The sequence below is a fragment of the Garra rufa genome, chromosome 12 (genome assembly GCF_049309525.1).
Source record: "Garra rufa chromosome 12, GarRuf1.0, whole genome shotgun sequence".
Taxonomy (NCBI): domain Eukaryota; kingdom Metazoa; phylum Chordata; class Actinopteri; order Cypriniformes; family Cyprinidae; genus Garra; species Garra rufa.
In genome coordinates, this window is record NC_133372.1 from 16793625 (window position 1) to 16813086 (window position 19462).

General features: G+C 42.4%; 1 protein-coding gene across 2 annotated transcripts in view; it reads left to right on the plus strand.

The window, feature by feature from the left end:
- The first annotated feature begins 17298 nt into the window (after window positions 1–17298).
- The window catches only part of LOC141347107 (SEC14-like protein 1), a 123817-nt gene continuing 121653 nt past the window's right edge, over window positions 17299–19462 (plus strand). For both annotated transcript variants that reach the window (XM_073852093.1, XM_073852094.1), the window contains exons 1-2: window positions 17299–17509; window positions 18880–18969. In XM_073852093.1, the coding sequence (XP_073708194.1) occupies window positions 18907–18969 (63 nt within the window). In that variant the 5' untranslated portion in view covers window positions 17299–17509; window positions 18880–18906. The remainder of the gene's footprint in view (window positions 17510–18879; window positions 18970–19462) is intronic.

Here is a 19462-nt window from a genome sequence, read left to right on the forward strand (position 1 = left end):
GCTCGGGCCCTAAATAATAATAATAATCCTTAGAAAAACAATAGGGCCTTCGCCCTTTTGGGCTCGGGCCCTAATAAGAATCCTTAGAAGAACAATAGGGCCTTCGCCCTTTTGGGCTCGGGCCCTAATAATAAACGGAGCAATTCCAATAGGGTCCTCGCACTGTAGTGCTCGGGCCCTAATAATAATAATAATAATAATAATAAACGAAGCAGATCCAATAGGGTCCTCACACCATCGGTGCTCGGGCCCTAATAAGAATCCTTAGAAGAACAATAGGGCCTTCGCCCTTTTGGGCTCGGGCCCTAATAATAATCCTTAGAAAAACAATAGGGCCTTCGCCCTTTTGGGCTCGGGCCCTAATAATAATCCTTAGAAAAACAATAGGGCCTTCGCCCTTTTGGGCTCGGGCCCTAATTAAAGCTGCGAGCAGCGATGAACGGGCCCTCGCACCCGGTCTCACCGCCGACCGGTGGCTTCAGGAAAACAGCAAACGGTGGGCAGTATGCTTTTAATACAGTAAATGTAGGAGAAATATGTCAAAGTCACTTAAATGTGCCAAACTTGCCGCTGCCAGCTGGTGGCGCTATGCCTATAACTGATTATTGGCATGTAGATGTGTTCAGGCCAGCACTATTATCAAACATATGAAGTTTGGTGCAGATTGACCTTGGTATGTTTGAGTTAGTGAAATATATGAGATATCCTGCTGCCAACAGGTGGCGCTATGATTATAACTGAATATTGGTCTTTAGGTGTCTTCAGGCCAGGACTCTTACCAAACCTGTGAATTTTGTGGCAGATCAGACATTTTCAGGCTAAGTTATAACCACTTCTATGTCTATGCAGAAACATCAAACTTTGTCAGGCCACCACGGACATGCCCTTTAATGAAAACTCAAGATCTTCACAATTTAACATCTCTAAGGCCTCAAGATCAGACTGACCAAATATAATGTTGATTTAACTAAATGCAATCAATGCAAGGACTTCAGATAAATGCCAACTGTGAACCAGTATGCTACAAATTCCCTATTTTCTGATGATGATGATAAGAACATGATTCATGGTGATAGCAAAATGTTATTATTGCTTCCTTTACATCCATCACTTCTGCTTAAATGTCATTGTTACCTATCTGTACAATTTTTGTGTGGATATTGCTTTGCTGGTGACTCCTGTTATAAGACATCACTCTTAAGTGCTACATAACTAAGAATCAATAAGGAAGACGGTGCCCAGTTGGCACATGCATTCACAGTAACCCTCTGCTAGTTTGGATTTTAAGTTTACAGAATTGAAAGGGTTACACTTTAAAATCAACACACAGACACATACACACAAAATATAAAATGTTGCCATCCAGTTTCATTTGTTAAAATTAACTATATTAGTTAACATGACCAATAAATAAATAGCATTTATTAATGTTAATTAATATTAAGCTAAAAAAAGTATTCATATAAAGTTTATGTACTGTGAATTAACATGAACATGAACACAGTTCATGTGGGTGTACAGCAATACACAATAAAGTGACTATAAACGCTTCATTCTTTCAAAATATCTTTAAAAATCAAGTTGAGTATTTTAACGGGGTGATATATATATATATATATAACTGATCTTAAAATTATGGTTTTCAGATGTTTTGAAGAGATAACAGTAACGTTTGTTTTGTTGTCAAAGTTTGTCTTAATTTTTTATTATTATTATTTTATATTCAATAAATAACACTATGTAAATATTGTCTATCAATGAAGATAAATTGATCATGCTAAAAAGTTGTATTTTTTTAAATCTTTTGCTATGTGACTGAATAGGACAAGTTCATGGTACAGTTAAGTAAAAAATAAATAAAAAACAACAACTGCAAAATACGAACAATGAAAGACTTAGTGACCCTTTATATTCTCTCAAAATATCAGACTCTCAAAGATCAGACATATTTATGTAATTACACTACATACAGTATGTGCATTTTTTGTTCAAAGATGGTCTGTAGGATGGCTCTCTACTCTGTCACCCTCTCTGCCTCTCACCCCTCCCCCCTGCAATAATGAGCTTCTCTGTGCCTGACTGAACGCACACACATACTGTAGAGACATTCACCAGAGTGACAGCAGGTTTCTGAGTTATTTTTTTAATTTTCTTTAATTCATTGAAGCTTGTATAAAATTTATATTTCCAGCACTTGCTCAGAATGATTAGATCTCTGTGTGAAAAAAGTTTTAAAGAGTTTGGATGCTGCACTTTAAAGATATAAAAAAATTAGGGTTTTGTTTTTTACTACATCTTTAAAAAATCACCACGCCAACACCGTTCAAGATATCCCAAATCCGCTCGCAATTTAACATCTTCAGAATCTTCTCTTCATGGTAAAAAAGTTTGGTATGAAAAGCTTGTTGTTCTTAGAAGGAGTGTGAATTTGTTTACAGCCTGATTTTTCCAAAAATCCACATTCAAATCAAAATAGCCGGCTTCCTGTTGGTCTTAGCTAATGAGTTTGATTTAGAAAGTTGTCCAGATTGATGAGAACAATATAAGTACAGAGTTTGGTGACTGTAGGAAAAACTAACCCCCCAACTTTTGTCAAAAGATGGCGCTATAGAGTGCCTGCTCCACGCCCATTTATGACCTTTTGCCAGTGTCTAACTATCATTAATATTGATGTGTGTGTTGAGTTTCATGAAATTCTAAGCATGTTATCTGCCTCGAAAAGACAGGAATGTAATTTTAAAGTTTGACACGTTGCCATGGCAACAGCATTTGATTTATCATCGACCCCTTTACATATTCTTATCGGCCGTGTTTTGACATGATTTTGATGAAGTTTAAAGAAAATCGAGTAAAATTAAGAGGCTGATTTCAAAGCATTTTGAAAATGACACGTTTCCTGCTGCCAGTTGGTGGCGCTATAACTTTGACTCATAATAGTCACATTTATGGAATCGGCATCATACAAGGAACAAACTGGTGAAGTTTCATCAGAATCAGGCAATGTGTGCAACAGTTATTAGACACTTCCTGTTTCTCATTTCTCGCCATAATTTTGTCGCCTTGCCACGGCCAAACCGTTCGAGATATCAAAAATCTCCTCGCAATTTAGCGTCCCCAATGTCTTGAGATCATGCTGACCGAGTTTGGTGACAATCGTATGGAAATCCTGGGAGGAGTACGTTAAATTCCAGAGCATGCGCTTTTTAAACAGCCCTAAATATCTCACTTCCTGTTGCGTGGAGCCCATGACATAGAGTACAAAAGTTGTTTGGCTCAGTGAGTTCTATATGTGTACCGAGTTTCATATCAATACGTGCAAGTATGTGTGCGCAGTACATCAAGTTTTCAAACTGTGTTCCAGGGGGCGCTGTAGAGGCCCTGAACCACGCCCGGGTCCCAGCCTCTGTGGCGTCCGGACGACGGCAGATTCCGACGTGTGTGCAAATTTTCAAGAGTTTTTGAGTATGTTAAGGCCCCCAAAAGTGCCCCAACGGTTGAAAAAAAACAAAAAAAACAAATAAGAATCCTTAGAAGAACAATAGGGCCTTCGCCCTTTTGGGCTCGGGCCCTAATTAAAGCTGCAAGCAGCGATGAACGGGCCCTCGCACCCGGGCTCACCGCCGACCGGTGGCTTTAGGAAAACAGCAAACGGTGGGCAGTATGCTTTTAATACAGTAAATATACGAGAAATATGTCATAAGTCATTTAAATGTGCCAAACTTCCCGCTGGCAGCTGGTGGCGCTATGCCTATAAATGATTATTGGCATGTAGATGTGTTCAGGCCAGCACTATTATCAAACATATAAAGTTTGGTGCAGATTGACCTTGGTATGTTTGAGTTAGTGAAAGATATGATATATCCTGGTGTCAACAGGTGGCGCTATGATAATATCTGAATATTGGCCTTTAGGGGTCTTCAGGCCAGGACTCTTACCAAACCTCTGAAGTTTGAGACAGATCAGACATTTTATGGCTGAGTTATAACACCTATGTCCATGGCAAAACAACAAACTTTGTCAGGCTGCCACGGACACGCCCTTTACTGAAACTCAAGATCTTCACAATTTAACATCTCTAAGACTTCTAGATCAGACTGACCAAATATAATGTTGATTTCATTAAATGTCTAGGAGGAGTTTGCTATAAACCTAACCCCCTGCAAGGACTTCAGATAATGCCAACTGTGAACCAACTGTGAACATTTTCCCTATATTCTGATGATGATGATAAGAACATGTAATTCATGATGATAACAAAATGTTATTATTGCTTGCTTTACGTCCACCACTTCTGCTTAAATGTCATCGTTACCTATCTGTTCAATTTGTGTGTGGATATTGCTTTGCAGGTAACTCCTGTTATAAGACATCACTCTTAAGTGCTACATAACTAAGAATTAGGAAAACGGTGCCCAGTTGGCACATGCATTCACAGTAAACCTCAGCCAGTTTGGATTTAAAGTTTACTGAATTGAAAGGATTACACTTTAAAATCAACACACAGACACATACACACAATATATAAAATTTTGCCATCCAGTTTCATTTGTTAATATTAACTATATTAGTTAACATGAACAATAATGAAATAGCATTTATTAATGTTAATTAATATTAACCTAAAAAAGTATTCATATATTGTTTAAAGGTAAATTAGTATCTTTTAACATTAGTTTATGTACTGTGAATGAATATGAACATGAACACAGTTCATGTGGGTGTACAGCAATACACAATAAAGTGCTCTATAAACGCTTCATTCTTTCAAAATATCTTTAAAAATCAAGTTGAGTATTGTAATTGTTATGAAGCAGACGGGACAACAAGGTAAGAATGATACAAGTGATATTTATTAATATTAGCAGCAGTGCCGGAGGTGAACGGAGATCCTGTGATGGTGAGTACGTGATAGTAGGAAGGTTTCAGAGCCGGTTTGGAACTTGATGGGAATAACAGATCCTTTTCTTTGTAGGTGGCGAGACGGGAGGATTCCAAGAACGATCGAAGGAGGTATACTTGAGAGTCCGTGAATCCACCAACCTCCGCTGACGTGGAAGTCAGCTAACGGCCACACACCACTGACGACTGGAACTGAGAAGACACAGAAGACTGGAACTGGAACGAGACAGAGTTCAGGTAAGTACAATCAGGTAGATATTTTGATAGCGACACTCCAATGAGAGAGACACTACAGTCCGCTTTCGTGGGAACGAGCCCGGACCATGAGTGGTGTGTGGAGAGTGGCTTTTATGTGCTGGTGGATGATTGCAGACAGGTGCGCGGGTGATTGGGTCCAGGTGACGGTGATTAGTGAAGATGAGTGCGTGAGGAACGGCTGATACGTGACATATGGCCCCCCTCCCGGAACGGCGCGTCCTCGCGCCGAAATGGATACACCAGCGGAGGGAGGGTGGGGGTTCAGGAGGCGGGTGAGGAGCAGGTGACGAACTGGAGATGGACATATGAACTGGGACGTGAGGCCAGGGTGGAGTGGAAGGAGGAAGGAGCCAGAGTGTAGTCATAAGTAGGAGGAGCCGGATGATGGTCCAGAGCCCAGCCAGGATGACACCCCAGGGCGGCGTCGAGGGAGGGAGGAGCCATGGTGGAGAACTGGTCCACGACACCCTGGGGACGAGCGACGGAGACGAAGCCTCTGGGGAAGATGAGCCAGGAGCAGCCGAGCAGACGGAGAGCCAGGGTGACACCGCAGGTCTGGAGGGCCAGGGTGACGCAGCAGGCTCAGGGGACCGAGGCAGAGCTGGGGCTCCGGAAGACCGCAGTGACACCGGAGCGACTGAGGACATAGGCGGAGCTGGAGGGAAGGAGGAGCCTGACGGAGCCGGAGGGACGGAATGACGAGGTGAAGCCGGAGGAGTGGAGTCCTTAGGCGACGGATGGTCAACGACTGACCAAGGCGGAGCCGGAGAGACGAGGGAGCCCGGTGGAGCTGGTGGGATGACGGGCCACGGTGGAGATGAGGGAGCCAGGAGCCAAGGCGGAGCCGAAGGGTCGGAGGACCGAGGTGGAGTCCAGGACTCGGAGGATGGAGGCAGGGACTGGGGAATGATCCGCCTTGGCGCAGCTGGAGCCTGGATGTCCCACGATGGTACCACACTCCTAGGTGGCGCTGCCTGAGGGTGAGCTGTGGGACAGACGGGCAGCAGCGGAGACAGGGCTGGAGGACTGGCTGGCTTGCGTGGAGGCGGGAGAGGGAGGCTGGGTGGGAACTTTGGAGACCTTGGAGCATTTGACGGAACCAGCGGAGATTCTGGAGAACTGGACGAGGCCGGAGAAGACTCTGGAAGACTGGACGGAACCATCGGAGACTCTGGAAGACTGGATGAGACTGGCGGAGATTCTGGACGGCTGGGCGGAACCAGCGGGGACTCAGGACGGCTGGGCGGAACCAGCGGGGACTCAGGACGGCTGGGCGGAACCAGCGGGGACTCAGGAGGGTAGGACATTATTTCTCCAAACCAGTCAATTAAATCTGCTTCAAATATCTCCAATAATTCCTCATAATATACTCCACAGCGCAGTCTCAGCTCACCCTCAGGGTTAGGAGTGTGGGCGGGGCTTTCCTCCAAGCCCTCGATCTCCACGAGTACTCCCACGGTGACGCTAGCCGGCTCACACACCTGGTCAGTCGCGACGTCCTCTGTCGCTTTAAATCCGGCAGATCTTTGCGCTGCGGCTGCGGCGGGCTCTGGCTGGTGCTCCGTGCTGTAGGGTGATAGCTGCTGGCTGGGCTCTGGATCGGGGTTGCACATGCTGCTTTCTGTCTTCGGGTCCGGGCTTCTGTTATGAAGCAGACGGGACAACAAGGTAAGAATGATACAAGTGATATTTATTAATATTAGCAGCAGTGCCGGAGGTGAACGGAGATCCTGTGATGGTGAGTACGTGATAGTAGGAAGGTTTCAGAGCCGGTTTGGAACTTGATGGGAATAACAGATCCTTTTCTTTGTAGGTGGCGAGACGGGAGGATTCCAAGAACGATCGAAGGAGGTATACTTGAGAGTCCGTGAATCCACCAACCTCCGCTGACGTGGAAGTCAGCTAACGGCCACACACCACTGACGACTGGAACTGAGAAGACACAGAAGACTGGAACTGGAACGAGACAGAGTTCAGGTAAGTACAATCAGGTAGATATTTTGATAGCGACACTCCAATGAGAGAGACACTACAGTCCGCTTTCGTGGGAACGAGCCCGGACCATGAGTGGTGTGTGGAGAGTGGCTTTTATGTGCTGGTGGATGATTGCAGACAGGTGCGCGGGTGATTGGGTCCAGGTGACGGTGATTAGTGAAGATGAGTGCGTGAGGAACGGCTGATACGTGACAGTAATGGGGCAATATATATATATAACATCTTAAAATGGTATAATTTTCAGATGTTTTAAACAGATAACAGCAAAGTTTGTTTTGTTGTCCAAGTTTGTCTTGAAATTGTTAATTTAAATTTTATATTCAATAAATAACACTATGAAAATAAATGTCTATCAATGAAGATAAACCGCTCATGCTAAAAAGTTGTATTTTTCTTAATCTTTTGCTATGTGACTGAATAGGACAAGTTCATGGTATAGTTCAGTAAAAAATAAATAAAAAAAAACAACTGCAAAATACAAACAATGAAAGACTTAGTGACCCTTTATATTTTCTCAAAATATCAGACTCTCAAAGATCAGACATATTTATGTCGATTACACTACATATATGTGCATATCTTTCTCAAAGATGGTCTATCTATTGCAAGACAGCACTCTCTCTCCCTCTCTCCCTTTCACCCCTCCCCCCTTTAGTCACTCTGACTGTCATTCTGTAGTGACTGAACACAGACTGTCAGCCCAGTGACAGCAGGTTACTGATTTATTTTTTTAATTTTCTTTAATTCATAGAAGCTTGAATAATTATGATATTACCAGCACTTGCTCATAATGATTAGATCTCTGTGTGAAAAAAGTTTTAAAGAGTTTGGATGCTGCACTTTAAAGATATAAAAAATTAGGGTTTTGTTTTTTACTACATCTTTAAAAAATCACCACGCCAACACCGTTCAAGATATCCCAAATCCGCTCGCAATTTAACATCTTCAGAATCTTCTCTTCATGGTAAAAAAGTTTGGTGTGAAAAGCTTGTTGTTCTTAGAAGGAGTGTGAATTTGTTTACAGCCTGATTTTTCCAAAAATCCACATTCAAATCAAAATAGCCGGCTTCCTGTTGGTCTTAGCTAATGAGTTTAATTTAGAAAGTTGTCCAGATTGATGAGATCAATATATGTACAGAGTTTGGTGACTGTAGGAAAAACTAACCCCCCAACTTTTGTCAAAAGATGGCGCTATAGAGTGCCTGCTCCACGCCCATTTATGACTTTTTGCCAGTTTCTAACTATCATTAATATTGATGTGTGTGTTGAGTTTCATTAAATTCTAAGCATGTTATCTGCCTCGAAAAGACAGGAATCTAATTTTAAAGTTTGACACGTTGCCATGGCAACAGCATTTGATTTATCATCGACCCCTTTACATATTCTTATCGGCCGTGTTTTGACATGATTTTGATGAAGTTTAAAGAAAATCAAGTAAAATTAAGAGGCTGATTTCAAAGCATTTTGAAAATGACACGCTTCCTGCTGCCAGTTGGTGGCGCTATAACTTTGACTCATAATAGTCACATTTATGGAATCGGCATCATACAACGAACAATCTGGTGAAGTTTCATCAGAATTAGGCAATGTGTGCAACAGTTATTAGACACTTCCTGTTTCTCATTTCTTGCCATAACTTTGTCGCCTTGCCACGGCCAAACCGTTCGAGATATCAAAAATCCCCTCGCAATTTAGCATCCCCAATGTCTTGAGATCATGCTGACCGAGTTTGGTGACAATCCTATGGAAATCCTGGGAGGAGTACATTAAATTCCAGAGCATGCGCTTTTTACACAGCCCTAAATATCTCACTTCCTGTTGCGTTCAGCCCATGACATAGAGTACAAAAGTTGTTCAGCTCGATGAGTTCTATATGTGTACCGAGTTTCATATGTGTACGTTCAAGTATGTGTGCTATATGGCCCTCAAAATTCCAGGGGGCGCCGTAGAGTCCCCTTGCCACGCCCCGGTACCAGCCTCTGTGGCGTCCTGATGGCCGCAGATTCCGACGTGTGTACAAATTCTCAAGAGTTTTTGAGCATGTTAAGATCCCCTTAAGTGCCCGGAAGGTTAACAAAAAAAAAAAAAAAAAAGGAAAGAAGAATCCTTAGAAGAACAATAGGGCCTTCGCCCCTTTGGGCTCGGGCCCTAATAAGAATCCTTAGAAGAACAATAGGGCCTTCGCCCTTTTGGGCTCGGGCCCTAATAATCCTTAGAAAAACAATAGGGCCTTCGCCCTTTTGGCCTCGGGCCCTAATAAGAATCCTTAGGAAAACAATAGGGCCATCGCCCTTTTGGGCTCGGGCCCTAATAAGAATCCTTAGAAGAACAATAGGGCCTTCGCCCTTTTGGGCTCGGGCCCTAATAAGAATCCTTAGAAGAACAATAGGGCCTTCGCCCTTTTGGGCTCGGGCCCTAAAAATAAGAATCCTTAGGAAAACAAGAGGGCCTTTGCCCAGAATCCTTAGGAAAACAAGAGGGCCTTCGCCCATTCTGGGCTCGGGCCCTAATAAGAATCCTTAGAAGAACAATAGGGCCTTCGCCCATTCTGAGCTCGGGCCCTAATAATCCTTAGAAAAACAATAGGGCCTTCGCCCTTTTGGGCTCGGGCCCTAATAATAATTCTTAGAAAAACAATAGGGCCTTCGCCCTTTTGGGCTCAGGCCCTAAAAAAAAAACAAATAAGAATCCTTAGAAGAACAATAGGGCCTTCGCCCTTCTTCGCCCTTTTGGGCTCGGGCCCTAACTAAGACTAAACCAAAAGGGGGAGACAAGGACTAAACCATAAGGACTAGAAACAGAGGGGGAAAAACACTAGGAAAACAGAACAGAACAGAGACAAAATACTGACACAAATGCTTTTAAAAGTTTTTTAAAGATTTTTGCCAACCCCTTTTTGTCACCGACCCAAATATAAACATACAACACTAAACATAAGAGCAATTTTTAAACCTATACATAGCTAACTTACTAACTATATGTCATGATCCTGCCCTGACAGCCCTGTCTGTCTTGTCTTTGTTTAATGTTTCCTTGTTTGTCTTGTGTGTCAGCACATGGCTGTGTCTTTGTTTATGTTTGCCATGTGCTCCCCTCGTCCTGCCTCCTTGTTATCTGTTGCCACGCCCCCTTGTTTAGTCCTAGTTGGTCTGAGTGTTGTCACCTGTTTTTCTCGTCTGGTCCTCGTTTGTCTAATTGTACTCACCTGATCCTCATGTCCTTTCCTCCCTTTATATTGTGCTCCTTCCCTCTTGTCTTTGCTGGTTCGTTTTGTGAGTTTGTGTATTCTAATCTTTGAGATTTTTCGGTCCAGTCCTAGATAACTCTCAGTGTTTTTTCCCCTTTAGTCTAGTTTTAGTTTTTTTTTCTTCTGAGCCCTAGTTTTTGCCTTTCCCGTTCTAGTCTTTTTGATAATCTTTATTTTTGTTTTACCTAGCTCTTCTGGTCTCTTGTTTAAATTCTAGTTTACATTTATTTACTTTTATTCTTTTGATTCTTTTATTCCTGAGTCCCCGGCCAAGACGGCAGTCAATCCCGAATCCCCGGCCAAGATGGCCGCCAACTCTGAGCCCCCGGCCAAAGAGGCCGCCGTTCCTGAGTTCCCGGCCAAGATGGCCGTTGATCCTGTATCCCCGGCCAAGAAGGCCGCCGATCCCGAGTCCCCGGCCAGGATGGCCGTCGATCCCGAATCCCCGGCCAAGATGGCCGTTAATTCTGAGCCCCCGGCCAAAGAGGCCGCTGTTCCCGAGTTCCCGGCCAGGATGGCCGTTGATCCTGTATCCCCGGCCAAGATGGCCGTTAATTCTGAGCCCCCGGCCAAAGAGGCCGCTGTTCCCGAGTTCCCGGCCAGGATGGCCGTTGATCTTGTATCCCCGGCCAAGAGGGCCGCCGATCCCAAGTCCCCGGCCAAGATGGCCGCCAATCCTGAGTTTCCGGCCAAGATGGCCGCCGTTCCCGAGTCCCCGGATTCATCCCCTAAACCAGTTCCAGTAGCCCTGGAGGGCTTCCCGGATTTGACTCTCAAGCCAAGTCCCAAGCTCCCTCAAATCAAGAGCACCCACAGACCTAGAGGGGCTTCTAGAGGTTTTCCTGGCCCTCCCATCCCACCCCCTGTGTTTCCTGGACCTAGTGGGCCTTTAAGGTGGCCTCCCCCCTCCTCTGTCCCAAGCCAACCCCCTGGACTTTTCCTTTTCCTCCAAGTTCCCCTGGCTACTCTGGGTTTCCCAACCCGCCACCCCACCCACCCTCCCAGTTTATACCCCCTTGGCCGTTGCCCATTATGGACGCCTGGAGGCGTGTGTGCGACTGTCTGCCCTTCCTCTTGTTTGCCCTGTCCAGTCAATAAACTGTCAAACTGTTCATTCTGCGTTTGGGTCCTCATTTACCAAATCTTGACACTATACATATACTATAAATAACTGACTATACACATAACCTAAGACAAGTACTTTACATAATAACTGTACAAGATATTGTGCAAAAGAGGTATTTAAGGTTAAAAAGCAAGAAGTGCAATATGATCTGTGGTGCATTCGCAGCTATACATTTGTGTTATCTTATTAAGTCCTTGTAAAATGGAGCATTTATAAGAAAGTGTCTGGTGCATATAGAGAGAAAAGAGTGTGTTTTCGACAGGTGGTTTGTCCAGCCCACTCACCTATGTGTAGCACACTCAGAATTGCACAATGTTTTAGAGGTTTTTAACATTTTTCATGTGGTGATGGGGGGGGGGGGGTGGTCCATATTTCGGGAGGTAGGGGGTTTGTATGGGGTTTCAGAGGGGGGCGGGGTGATTTGAGTTCAGCCTGGGGGAAAAAGCTGATAAGCAGTCTGGCAGATCTGATGCTCCGGTATGTCTTCCTAATGGTATTCCTGATGGCTATTGTGCCTTCTTGGAAAGTGACATGGTGTTGGTGGTCCAGGTGCTGACTCTCTCCACAGTCGAGTTGTCAATGGTCAGTGGGGAGCGGTCAACAGAGTTTCTCCTGAAGTCCATCTTAATCTCCTTTGTTTTCCCCACATTGAGGGACAGGTTATTATGAGTGTTACATCATTCAGCCAGCTGTGCCACTTCCTCACTGTAGTGTGTTTCATCGTTGTTGCTGATGAGACCTACCACTGTTGTGTCATCAGCAAACTTGATGATGTGGTTAGAGCTGAACTTGGCAGTGCAGTTGTGTGTCAGCAGCGTGAAGAGCAGCGGGCTGAGCACACAGCCATGTGGGGCACCTGTGCTCAGTGTGGTAGTGCTCGAGGTGTTGTGGCCAACATGGACTTCCGGATAGAAAGTCCAGAATCCAATTACAGAGGGAATTGTCAAGGCCCAGCAGGTTTAGTTTATGAATGAGCTGTTGTGGGATTATTGTGTTGAATGATGAGCTGAAGTCGAGGAACAGCATTCTAACATAAGAGTTGTTTTCTAAGTGGGTAAGAGCTAGGTGGAAGATGGAAGAAATTGCATCGTCCATAGAACGGTTTAGATGCCATGCAAACTGGAGCAGATCGAGTGTGTTGGGGAGGCTGGGTTTGATGTTGTGCCTGACTAACCTCTCAAAGCACTTCATCATGATTGGAGTCAGAGCTGTGGGATGGTAGTCAGGAGACAGGACACAGGTGATTTCTTTGATACCGGTATGATAGTTGTGGACTGGAGACATGTGGGGATGACTGCCTGGCTCAGTGAGGTGTTGAAGATATCTGTTAGGACATCTGTCAGTTTTGTAGCACAGTCTCTCAGTACACGGCCAGGTGCGTGGGTTCATCCTAGATAGGGTCATCTTTACATCAGCTGGAGAAAGACAGAGTGCCTGATTGGGAGGTGTGGGCAGTTTTTGTGCAGGTGTGTCATTCTTCATTTCAAACCGTGAATAAAAGTGGCTGAGTGCGTCCGGGAGGGATGTGTCTTCATCACAGAACTGTTGTGGGGGCTTGTAGTCAGTGATGTTCTAAATAGCTTGCCACAGACTCTGTGTGTCTCTGCTGTCTGTGAAGTGATTATTGACTTTTTAAGCATATGACATTTCGAACACACCTATTGCCTGACAGGGCAGTGAGGCAGCAAGTCGCACGCTGGCTAGGCTTTCGGACACACCCTATTACCTTCAAAATGGCACCTCAGCGACATTACAAAAAAATCAAAAATACACGTGACTGACCAAGACTGATAAGCTCGTTGCAAAAAGGATGGATAGTCTAAAAATAGAATTTATTTAACAGCTTTGAGCTGCACAAACTCTGATAAAGACACTAATGGCGCTTTTCCACTACACAGTACCAGCTCGCCTCGGCTCGACTCAGCTCTGTTTGGTTTTCCACTGTGTAAAAGTTGTACCTGTACCGGCTTCCAGGTACTTTTTTTCGTATCACCTCCGGCGAGGTTCCAAGCGAGCTGAGGCGATACTAAAATGTGACGTGAAAACACAGCAGACTGCTGATTGGTCAGAGAGAATCATCACTATTCACTGCGTCATCATTGCACGCGCCAGCAATAATATCCAGAATAACCCCGCCATTTTTAAAAAGTTTGGCCAGAGATTGCGTGACATATCCAATCCACTACATATTATGGCAACTCGGAAGAATACGCCGTGGTCAAACGAGGAGGTGCAGACAGCGGGTGTGTGTCGAGTAGATTACGTCACGGCAGTTTCCTGCAGCGTCGCTATGACAACCAGGTACTATTGTGGAGGTACAGGTACAACTTTTACACAGTGGAAAACCAAACAGAGCCGAGTCGAGCTGGTACTGTGTAGTGGAAAAGCGCCATAACTGTATCATGATTTTCGCTGATGTGCACAAATTGGTACACAACAGTAAAAACTAATTTGATGAACTCTTAATGTTATTAGGCTCGTTGAGATGAGCAAACAAACAAACAAAATTGATTACCCTGAGATGCATACTGGTTAGAAAAGTGACTGAGTTACGTTCGACTTGCTCTGATGTCATGCTGACGTGGGCCAAAAAACTCTTGCGATGGCGAGGCAGCTGCGGATTGCGCAGTAACTCTCAACCTACTGCGCTAACCAAAAGCACAATGGGAAATGACTGGCTGACGACACAGTTTAATGCTCATTGGTTCAACGCAATCGTGATGTTCTCTTCTAAAATGTTTTATTTTTTTTATCTGACTTCATGTGATTATGTATTTAAATTATGCATGAATATTCCCAAACACTATGACAGTGTTTGGTTTTAAAGTAAAAAGTTTTCATTAAAGTAAAAAAAAAAATAGATGATAAATACTCGAGTGTCTTGTTCATCATATTTATTTTCATATAAAAACAGAGTTGAAATTATATCATGTTTATTAGCAACACAGCACATGAGTGTGAATTACGCGATATCCACGAGCTCAAAGGCTCTGGCCCTAGCAGATATATTTGGAACGCTATTGGCTATTCAAAAGAAGTGGGCGGGGCTGGGCAATAGGTTTTTGTTTCAGTTGAAATAACTTCACTACACAGAATAACGCTGCGTGTTTCAAGGCACTTCAGTGGACCTTTATTAACTCTGTCACAGAAATTTTGTAGAAACCCTAGTTAAACAATTTAATAATCAATTTACAACAAACTTGTATCTGTGTTGTACGCTGTATTACCAGAGCGTTGTAAAATGAACGGATGGATGATGATTCAGCTGCGGGTGCCATCTTTTGGTGAGACGCGGGAATTCAATTGGCGCGCGATTTCGGATACAGCCTATGTTTATTAGCAACACAGCGCATGAGTGTGAATAACGCGATATCTATGGGGTTATTTTTGTGTCTTTATTATTCAAACAAACATACTGTGTTTGAGAGTAAAACTAATTATTTTGTAATTAAAAAAATAAAAGTTTCCAAAAAAAGTATTCTTAAATCTCAAAAATAAAGAAATTGATAACAAAATTATTTGCAGTGCGTGTCAATTTTTTTACAATCTTTATTTTTCTTTGTGCACTTCAAACGCTTTTCATCGCGAAACCACAAAAGTTGCTCTCTTTTCTGCTGTCTTTTTTTGCGGGTCTAAATTTTTTGTTTGCGAGTTAAAAAGTTTTGCTTGCGAGTAAAGATGAATCTCAGTGGGCGGTCTCTACCTACCAGGATGAAAGGCCTTTTTCTATTGGTCACTCTCGATTGAAGTGACCACGCCCACTACGTTTCCCCGCTGCTGCCGCAGTCAGTCTGACTGAGGAGCGAGCGAGTGAGGTTCTATCAGCCATGGCGAACAAAAGGGTGTTTACTGAGGAAGATAACTAATTTAACGTCTTAAACTGAGTGACAAGTGAATTTATGTAGTCTCTCTTCTCATGCTCACCCATTTAAATATGTAACATTAGCTAAGCTCGTCTGTAGTTCGGTGATACCTTTGAATAGGTTTAATTAGCCAGTGTAGCTAACGTTAGCTGCCAGAGCCCCAATAGTAAAGCGTCAGGCCATTATTTTAATATTTTTAGATTAGTTTAGATTAGCGAGCAAGGTCCTGGCAAATCGCTAGGTTGGGTCCTCACAGATGAAAAAAGAAAAGGGTGTTTTGGAGCGTCTGATGCCCATATGTACATAAACACCAATGATCCTGACAAACTTATTAAAAACACGTGAGCATTCATTATAAAACACTCGCTGAATATAACTACGAGAATAAACTGAACTGTGTATAAGCAGAAATATGATGTATTGTGAGTAGTGCATATACAGTGCGTTTGCGCATCAGTAATAACGGACACTTGCACGGCGTTACTTCATGTTACGACTCAGAGGCAGTATTAACATTAAGTGACATGGCATCTGACGCACTGGAGCCACTGGCACATGCCACTGCTCAGTGCCAGTGACACTTGTGACATGTGCCGATGGACTGTGTCACGGTCACTGCTGCCGCAGCTTCCGTGCATCAGATGCCATGTCACTTAATGTTGATACCGCTACTGTACGACTCCTGCTGGTGGTCATGGTGGTCTTTACGTTGATTACAATCATCATCTATCAAAACTAAACTAACGAGCTTAGCTAATGTCACGTATTTAAATGGGTGAGCATGAGAAGAGAGACTACATAAATTCACTTGTCACTCAGTTTAAGACGTTAAATTAGTTATCTTCCTCCTTCCTCAGTAAACACCCTTTTGTTCGCCATAGCTGATAGAACCTCACTCACTCGCTCCTCAGTCAGACCAAAGAGTATAGTTCTTTGGTCAGACTGACTGCGGCAGCAGCGGGGAAACGTAGTGGGCGTGGTCACTTCAATCGAGAGTGACCAATAGAAAAAGGCCTTTCATCCTGGTAGGTAGAGACCGCCCACTGAGATTCATCTTTACTCGCAAGCAAAACTTTTCAACTTGCAAACAAAAAATTTAGACCCGCAAAAAAAGACAGCAGAAAAGAGAGCAACTTTTGTGGTTTCGCGATGAAAAGCGTTTGAAGTGCACAAAGAAAATTAAAAAGTTGTAAAAAAATTGACACGCACTGCAAATAATTTTGTTATCGATCTCTTCACTTTTGAGATTTAAGAAGACTTTTTTTTTTTGCAAACTTTTATTTTTTTTATTACAAAATAATTAGTTTTACTCTCAAACACAGTACGTTTGTTTGAATAATAAAGACACAAAAATAACCCCATATATATCCGCCTTTAATCTCGTAGTTATCTGTTCCACTTCGAGAGGTCAGAACTGTCCATCTTGACTGCACTCACTTACTTCACTCCTCCCCTCACTGCAGCCGCCTACTCTCGCCTAAATTTCAGGCGAGGTGAGGCGCTGCGTAGTTAGTTATCTCAAACAAGCCTACTGTCATGTTTATCAAAATTATTAAAACTGATTAAAATGTAGACTCCCATTTAAATGAAAATTATCATTAAAATAGTATAATATTTAAAGCATAAGCTTCTGTTGAATATCTTGTACAAACAGGATGGAGTATTTGTTTTCATATATTTAATATGTTTTAACAATACGCGAGGTATAATTATAGTTGTTTTCCCATGACAGCGTACGCACTTTGTTAGGCAGGAATGGGTTTACAAAGATGAATTTTCTTGTGGTGTATGTTTATCGGCCAGTCGCATGGTGGCGATGACAACTACATCAAACTAGACTGTGCGGAAAAATACTGAGGAGGAGGAGCAGTGTTTTTTACTGCTGCCAGTCAGTGTATGATGGAGCAGATTCAGCAGCAGAGCCAGAGGATCCGTGAGTCCGGACTTGGTCTAATCAGAATCACTGCTCAGTTTTTATTTAGAGAGATCATCTCAGTCATGGATATTTCAGAACCCACCAATCCTAACATCTAGAACCTACAAAACATCTTTAACATTCATAAGGACTGCTTTATCTTCTGCTACGAATTATCTGTTTTCAGTTCCTCATAGTTTGTTTCAGTAAGTAGATTTTGAAAGTATATAACAAAAAACAAGCAGCTTAAATCACTGCTACAGAATGTGTCTGAAATTAGATATTGATGGAACAATGTAAAAATGTCATATTATTTTCAACCGGCAGATCACCGCTAAACTGTCTAATGTTTGCTAACACAGTTAGCACGTTAGCCGTCTCCGATAATGACCATTATGAATGTATGTGCCTTGCTGTAATAATAAAATATTCAATCATATAGCGATTAAAGAACACATATTTAAGGATTAAAAGAAAAATGAGTTTTGTGTTTGAGTTTAAAAAGTGAAGGACGTTAAAAGACGGCAAGGTAACGTTACTGTGTGTGCTAACCGGCTAACGTTAACTGGGGTAGCCACAGAGCTGAAACATGTTAATTCATAACATAAAACAAATGTGGAGAAATAAGCAGACATTACAATTATTTAGAGAGACAGTTCTATGCCTGATATGTTATAATGACAAGTTGTTTCTTGGTTTAGAAAACGCACATTAAATTATGATTATTTTATGTAACTGTCATTTTGTTTACACAGATCACACCCAAAACATGGTAGAGTATATACAGTTTCATCTAGTTTAATGTCAGTATAGTTCACACGAATGGGTTTTATGTCATTGTTTAATCTAGACCAGAGTGTTAGGATAGTAAATGATATTATTGGCAGTAATATACCAGTGTAGTGCATCATTGGGTAGCCTGTTTTTTCATGAAATACCAGTTGTTTGATTCCCTTTTCCCTTGTTATCTGTATAACATGATGTACCTTGATTCAGGGAAGTATTTATTCCCACATGCCCAATAAGATATCCACACAGTAAATGCTGTGCAAATAATAAGTCTGTATGTGTTGGTATTGGGCAGGTAGGATAGCTGTTATAACATTTTAATTTCACTTGTTAATGAGACATAAAAAAGTTAACAAACTTAAATGAGTATTTAGTTGCAAATTAGAGGATAGGCAAGTTGAGGATAACTTGCATGTATCTGTCTACAATATAAATTCGTACACAGGGAAAAAACAACCCCCTAAAGATTTTTTTTAAAGTATTTTATTATTCTGATTTTCGTTTGTGTAATCAGGAAAAGTAATCAACATACAATTGCCTGAACTGGGCATTTCTGAAGTTAATTTTCTTCCAACATGCTACTAGACATTTTGTTCATTACATATTAAAGATTAGGTATTCTTTACTCAAATGTAGGTATTTGCTTATAGAAATTTATGTTTCCACATGCTGTGCTGATTTACTTGTGTTATGTAATAATACTAATTCTGAGAAACCAGGCCAAATCTGCTGGGTTTCTTACATAAGATGGAATGTTTGATTGCTTTCTTGGCTTTTTTCTTTTTAGGTTTTCAGTACCATTGTAGGCTCCACCATGGTGCAGAAATATCAGTCCCCAGTGAGGGTGTACAAACATCCTTTTGAACTGGTCATGGCAGTAAGTGTGAACACAGTCTTAACACTCAATAGTATAAAATAATAATAATAATGATAATGTGAATGTGGAAGGAGTTTGTGTTTTGTTTCACAAAGCTTACTATACAGGGACTTGCAGTAGTTCGTTGGCATGTTTAAAAATTAAGAACATTAACAATTTTAGCAAGTGCAGATTTTTTATTTTTTGTTTATGTAATAAGTGCAATTTGTCACTCTGTAGGCATTTTGAGACCTGCGGGTAGTTCTTATTTGCAGTATGCAAGCAGGGCCTCATGGGCCAGCTTCCATTACACTCTGAAATAACAGCCTTTCATACTGTTGCCTAATACCCCACTTTCATAGTTTTACACTATTTACCAGAATGGTTATCTCTAGATTAGTAGCAAATGTGTAGAGCAGCATAGTCCATCGTTTCTTTGCCTGCTTAACTGTTCTGATGTCAGCAATTAACATGCTGGTAATAATTTGTTGTCTGAAAAACATGTATAAAGAGC